The 6756-nt window shown below is 35.6% G+C and overlaps 1 protein-coding gene across 3 annotated transcripts; it reads left to right on the forward strand.

The window, feature by feature from the left end:
* Nucleotides 1-525: 525 nt before the first annotated feature.
* On the forward strand, nucleotides 526-3598 carry LOC122055958 (calcium-dependent protein kinase 20-like). Of its 3 annotated transcripts, none has more exons than XM_042617667.1 (9): nucleotides 526-587; nucleotides 778-1337; nucleotides 1414-1537; nucleotides 1694-1837; nucleotides 1944-2096; nucleotides 2288-2403; nucleotides 2533-2700; nucleotides 2914-3144; nucleotides 3268-3598. In XM_042617667.1, exons 2-9 carry the CDS (start codon nucleotides 867-869, stop codon nucleotides 3394-3396), a joined length of 1536 nt encoding a protein of 511 aa, XP_042473601.1. In that variant the 5' UTR covers nucleotides 526-587; nucleotides 778-866; the 3' UTR covers nucleotides 3397-3598. The 3 variants fall into 3 exon arrangements, with proteins under 3 accessions (XP_042473601.1, XP_042473603.1, XP_042473602.1); XM_042617669.1 differs by lacking the exon at nucleotides 526-587 and having other exon boundaries at nucleotides 697-1337; nucleotides 3268-3410; nucleotides 3570-3598; XM_042617668.1 differs by lacking the exon at nucleotides 526-587 and having other exon boundaries at nucleotides 698-1337; nucleotides 3268-3410; nucleotides 3495-3598.
* The last annotated feature ends 3158 nt before the right edge of the window (nucleotides 3599-6756 follow it).

A 6756-nucleotide genomic window follows, 5' to 3' on the forward strand; every position in this document is an offset into this window, starting at 1 on the left:
TAAGAGGCTACTCCGCCCAGAGAAGAATCAATTAGTGCGCCGTCTTTGCCTTGGATTAGCAATCCTCTGATTGCAAACCAAGTAATTCCTCTGTGTCTATTTTCTGTTTTAATTAGTCTCTGCCTTTTTAATTACAAGTTCTTTTAAGTTAGTTGAATATCCGAGAAAGGTTTTTGGTTTTATTTTGTAGGGCAATTCACCCCTCCCCTCTTGCCGGCCTCCAAAGGGACCTACACACGTCATCTTCAATCGACATCCAGTCAACGTGAGTACCACCTTCCTAACATCCGTCGACTCACTCTCGGAGAGGATCACATGGCAAATGCATATATAATGGGAAAGGGAAAAATTAAAAAAACTTAATTAATAATAATAAAATAAAATTTATTTAAATATAAATATTAATATAATAAGAAATAGAGTTTCTAAACAAATAAGGTAATCCTATTTAATAGGATAAAATTTTATTATTATTATATATAATTTTTTACTCTATAAGAGACTCCGAGATATCTGAGGATCGTCAGAAAGTACAGGATATCCTATCCAGATATTCGGACCTGTGAGAATGGTTTACGGAGTCGCCCGTGAGTGTAATTTTGATTCCAGTGTTTTTTTGTTTTCATTTTTCAACAAGCCAAGCAAAACAAAAGATGATTTCTTCAAGTTGCAGGGAGTTTCGTTTTCTTCTTTTTTTTTGGCATCTTTCTGCTTTTTTTTTGGCATCTTTCTGCATGATTTAACAAACGGAGCTCATCTCGCTGTTGCTTCCCGCAGTTCATTCATTAAAGGGACTAGACCTTTGGCTCTGTCCTTTTGGGAAAAAAAAAATACTCGATTTTAGTTGCGGCATCTGTTAAACCTCAATGGGCAGTGGCTGGGCAGCCCCCAGCGATCCTGATGGGAAGCCGAGGAAGAAGAAGGGGAAACAGAGGGAGGAGAGACGGAACTTGGTCGTCCTCAGGAATCCCACCGGCCGAGACATCTGCAGCCGGTACAAGCTCGGGAAGGAGCTCGGCTGCGGCGAGTTCGGCATCACCTACTTATGCACCGAAAAGACCTCCGGGGAGCACTTTGCCTGCAAATCCATCTCCAAGAAGAAGCTGCGCACCATCCTTGACATTGAGGACGTTCGCCGGGAGGTTGAGATCATGAGGCATTTGCCCGCCCACCCCAACATCGTCAGCCTCAAGGACACCTACGAGGACGACGCCAAAGTCCACCTCGTCATGGAGCTATGCGAAGGAGGGGAGCTCTTCGATAGGATCGTTGCAAGGGGGCATTACACCGAACGGGAGGCAGCTGCCGTGACTCGTACAATCATTGAAGTGATTCAGGTCAATGATTGTTTATGATTTTATTATTTCTTTCTTGTTTATGATTGTTTGAAAGTTTGTCTCGTACTTTGGTCAGGTATGTCACGAGCATGGGGTCATGCACCGGGATCTCAAACCTGAGAACTTCCTGTTTGGGAACAAAAAGGAAAAGGCACCACTGAAAGCCATTGATTTTGGATTGTCAGTCTTCTTTAAACCTGGTAAATTGCTTTCTTCAATCACTATTTTGATGATGCTATATTCAACCTTCAATGTTTTTTTAACTTGTGAATTTACTTATGACTATCAGATATCCATTTATGTGTAAGCTTTTCTGTCTGTATTTATACTGTGATGACTTTCTTGTGCTTTACCAGGCGAACGCTTCAATGAAATTGTCGGCAGCCCTTATTACATTGCACCAGAGGTTCTAAAGAGAAATTATGGCCCAGAAATTGATGTGTGGAGTGCTGGAGTTATACTATACAACCTTCTTTCTGGCATCCAACCATTTTTCGCAGGTGATTTCCTGACTTCAGTTAATACAATTAGTTTATACGAAACTTGTTTGTTCGTCTAATTTGCTTTCGAACATCAGTTAGCCATCTGATTTTGTTCTCAATGCAGATACTGATAAGGGTATTGCACAGGCAATTTTACGTTCTGTGATAGATTTTAAGATAGAACCTTGGCCAAGAGTTTCTGGTGGTGCTAAAGATCTTGTGATGCATATGCTTGATCCAAACCCCAAGAAGAGGTTTAAGGCTCAGCAAGTCCTGGGTAGTTTTTAGTTTATTTGATTCCTTGTCAATGTCTTTTGAAGTTTACATTACTTGATCCTTGTTAATTAAGCAAAACTGTGTGCCGAATGGATTAAGGAAATTCAATTATTTAGTACTGATTAAAATAAAATTTTCTGTTCTGTAACTCATGTATGCTTTGGGCTTTGTAACAATGCAATGATGTTGCAGATCATCCATGGCTGCAGAAGATGAAGAAAGCTCCTTATGTTAATCTTTTTCAAACTGTAGGAGCAAGATTGCGGCAGTTCTCTGTTTTGAACAAATTTAAAAAGAAAGCCTTAAGGGTATGTAGTTGTGGTCGTATTGATTGGATTCTAATTTGAATAAAAAAGAATTAAGATCCCGAATGAACTTTTTATAATAGTTGAGGATGTTCAAGGTGATCCACATCGATCTATACTGATCATTTTCAGGTAATAGCTGAATATTTATCTGAAGAAGTAGCTGCTCGCATTATGGAAATGTTTCAGAAGTTGGATATAAACAAAAAAGGAAGCATTTCTCTTGAAGAGATGAAATTTGGTCTACACAAGCTTGGCCATCAGATTCCAGATGCCGATCTCCAGATATTAATGGATGTGGCAAGTATCTGTCTCAGTTTTGAATCTCTGAATGCTATCTGAGATTGAGAACCTTAGTATTTGCATCTAAATTGTATTATGTCAAATTCTTGACTATTATATTTATATGTCCCCAGAGGAACATGATGTGAATCTTGATAGGACATTACTGAAGATTATTTATTGTTAACAATGTAAAAAAATTTGCTTAAAATTTACTGTGAATCTTGACAGGCTGATGTTGATCGAAGCGGCACTCTAGATTATGGTGAATTTGTTGCTGTATCAATTCACCTGCAGAAAATTGTGAATGAGGAGCACCTTCACAAAGCGTTTTCATACTTTGACCAGAATAAGAGTGGTTATATAGAAATGGAAGAGCTCAGAGATTCATTGGCTGATGATATGGGTCCAAATCATGAAGAAGTCATTAGTGCTATTTATCGTCATGTTGACACAGACAAGGTTAGTTATAAACAGACAATTAGAGTATAAAATAACGTTCATAAGGCCATGTTCTAGATATTTATGGTTTCTTTGAGAACTTGAATAGCAAATTGTCGATAATGAGCATGCAATCTGTTGCAGGATGGAAAAATAAGTTACAAGGAGTTTGCAGCAATGATGAAGGCTGGCACAGATTGGAAGAAGGCATCAAGGCAATACTCAAGGGAGCGGTTCAGTGCCCTCAGTTTAAAGTTGATGAAAGAATCATGATAGATAAGAACTAAGTAAGCATATACCTGAAAGCTTCTTTTGTTTGTTGGTTTCTCTAATATGCTTTCCTGTAATAATTGCTTGTCCTGTCAATCTAGGACCAAACTCGCCTACAAAACTTTACTTGTTTAAGGGGTTGTATATAGATGATTAGTTATACGATGTTGATGCAGGGAGGTGGATATAACAACTTTATTCTGGACATGTGTATCTTGGTATGTTACTTGTATAGTCTCCTTTGTAGATTTTCTTTTATAATAACGAGGTAGGAGTCTCCTACCCAATATATATATATTAGAATTACTATACTACATGAAAGGTTAATTACACTTATATAGTTCATCTAACTAACTTAAGCTAAATGAGAAAATTTGAACCTAACTTTTTTTCCTTCTCCATAGTATATGTTAATCAATAAGGATAAATTTTATGTAGCTAGTGTTGGAAAAGTGATTGGAAAAAATAAAATAAAATTGGAATAGTCTCACTTTAGGAGTTTCGTGCTAAAAAGCTATTTATATTAAATCACATCGAATTGGTGAAGTCTCTCACGTGTACGCCCATAGGGGGAGTACAAAGTCAATGCTCAAAGTCAAAGCTCGGATTGTATTAAATCTAGTTGACGTGTATGTGATTGCGATCTACGATTAGCAGCTTCAAAACAAATTCTTCTACGACTAGTAACTTTAGAACAACCTTTTTTATGATTTTTATTTCTACGCGCTACTTCAAAAAAGTTTTTACGATGGAGAAGTCCATAAGTTATTAAGGAGTCAGGTGTAATAAGTTGTCCACGATAATTTCTTCTTTGAAAGTTCTCAAGTTGTATGTTGACTTGTCTTATAGAGTATAATAATTGACATCTACAACCTAATTCAGTGGGATGAGTACATTGTGGAAACTGGTTTGTACAAGAAAGTTTATCAGAATATTCTTCAGTATACGTGATCATTATTCCTGAAGTGGGATTTTGATGAAACCAGTTTAGAGCATCTGCTAGCTCTAAGAAAGTTTTGTAAGAGGAAGTATCCCCTAAAGTTCGTAAGTATAAAGTAATATCCTCTGGAAGGGCTTTGAGGGAGAAGAGATTATCTCTCTTCTTTTGCCCTTGAAGTATTTCAAGAGATTGATAATTAAGTGGTTTCAGTGAAACTGAAAGTAGATCAGTATCTTGTTGTTGCTCAGAAGAAGAAGTAGCTGGCATCAAATAAGTTTTATCTTCTTGGAGTTTACTGGGACTCTGTAAGTGAAGTGCTGGGCTTATGGTAAAATTGGGGCCCAGTTTATCTCTTAATGAGTCATAGGTTTCATTAATTGAATAAAAACCTTTATAAGAAGGTTTATCTTCTTCTGGAAGTAGAGCTTTAACTTCTTCCCAAGTAGAGTAAAGACCAGCATAGGGTCCAGAGAAAATGGCATAACAAGAGAACTTCTTTCCAAGTGGTCTCTGAAGTGTCGTCATGAAGTAATTAAAAAGAGCATTGATAATATCAATTTTCTGCATAGCCGTTCTCAGAGAAGTGGGAATGTTCCATATATTATCAATTAGGTATTGCTGAACATTATCAAGTTGGGCTCTAAGTGGGAAATCAAAATTATCTCCTTTTCTTGAGTATTGTGGAAGTTCTTGATTGCCAAACTTCATGGTCTTTTGATACCCATAAGTACGTACTCATTTTTGGAAATCCATTTGCTGGCAAGAAAAATTAAGTAAGTAATCTGGATAAAGTATCAACAAGTGAATTAACACTACCTTTAATATGTTCCCATTGTATCTTAAGTCCTTTATTTAAAATGACATCTGTAAATTTTATCCATCTCTTAGAATCTAAGTCTTTTCTGACTTCTTTAGTTTGTTGGCTGAATTTTACGATAGCTTCACAGTCAGTTTTGATTGTAATTTTCGACTTATTACAAATAAATAAAAAAGAAAGCTTCCAAACAATAAATTACAGCTAGTAATTCAAAGTCTAAGGAAGTCTCCCTTTTTCTTTATATTTACCTGAAGCATATCTACATAATTGTTCAGAAGTGTTAGGGTCGTATTTTGATCTTTTACTGTATAAATCTCCTCCCCATCCTGTTTTACAACCATCAGTTTCAATTACTAAGTAATTAGTATCCAATGGTAGAGTTAGCTATGGTAATTGTTCAACCATGGCTTTAATTTGTTTAACTAGTCAATATCTTATTGATTAAAATATCTTTGTCCTGTTTGAGATATTTTGTTATATAATGAGCCACTAATTTTACCAATGTCTTTTAAGTATGGTCTTGCATAATTAAGTAATCCTAAGAAAGATCTAAGTATTTTAATATCTTCCATTTTATCAGAAAAATTTAAAATTTTACTTGAGATATGTTTTTGAAGTGTTATTTTTCCTTGGTCAATAAGACTACCTAAAAATTCAATGTAAGGGACTGTAAGTTTCATTTTTCTACGAGAAACGATTAATCCATGTTGTTCAAATAGATTAAAAATCATATGTAAGTGTGCATAATGTTCTTCTTTGGTTTTAGAGAAAACTAAAACATCATCTATATAAACGCAAGTAAAGTCAGTCACTTGTCTAAAAATATCATCCATCTTTCGTTGAAAAATTTGAGGAGCTACTTTCAAACCGAAAGGCATAACTAGCCATTCAAAATGATCCTCAGGACAAGAAAAAGCTGTCCAGGGAATAGAGTCAGGGTGCATTTTAACTTGTCAAAACCCTGATTTCTTGTCAAATTTAGAATACCATTTTGATTTTTGTATTTTGTTAATTAGCCGATCCTTATCAGGTATTTTGTATCCATCTTCATGACAGTTGTCATTAAGTCGTTATAATTAAATACCATTCTAGACTGTCCTCGTTTTTGTTCGGCACCTTTATTAACAAAAAAAGCAGGGCTCCTATTGTTGGTTGGTCCTAGGAATATCGTACCGGTTCCACTGTACAAAAATTTTATACAAGCCCTGAACCTTTCCTATCAACCTATTGCGTTCTTTAGAAATTAAATTTGGAATCACAAATGGAACTTAACATTATTGATTCCAAATTTAATTTATCTGTTCTTCAAGGTTTAGATTTGGATCGCAAACGATACTTAACATTATAGATCCAAATCACCTATGTTACAAATTCAATTAAATATTTATTTCGGAAATCGGCTCCTAGGTCAAACATGGCGAGACACTTGGCCTTCTTGGGTATGGGAACATCCACCACTGCCTCAACAAAGCCTCTTAACGAAATTCAATATTTAATTTCCTTATATAACTCTAGATTTAACCAAAAAAAAAAAAACAATCAAACCACAAGATCGAAAAAATAAAAGAAACACAAATTCGAAACAAATCTGAACATCTAGAATCTC

This window comes from Zingiber officinale, chromosome 3B, assembly GCF_018446385.1.
Source record: "Zingiber officinale cultivar Zhangliang chromosome 3B, Zo_v1.1, whole genome shotgun sequence".
NCBI lineage: Eukaryota > Viridiplantae > Streptophyta > Magnoliopsida > Zingiberales > Zingiberaceae > Zingiber > Zingiber officinale.

Bases quoted from the DNA above. Each gene is read 5' to 3' on its own strand.
- LOC122055958 (XM_042617667.1), top strand. From the start codon at position 867: ATGGGCAGTGGCTGGGCAGCCCCCAGCGATCCTGATGGGAAGCCGAGG. The intron at 1,338-1,413 runs GTCAATGATTGT...TACTTTGGTCAG, and splicing joins CAATCATTGAAGTGATTCAG to GTATGTCACGAGCATGGGGT. The intron at 2,404-2,532 runs GTATGTAGTTGT...GATCATTTTCAG, and splicing joins TTAAAAAGAAAGCCTTAAGG to GTAATAGCTGAATATTTATC.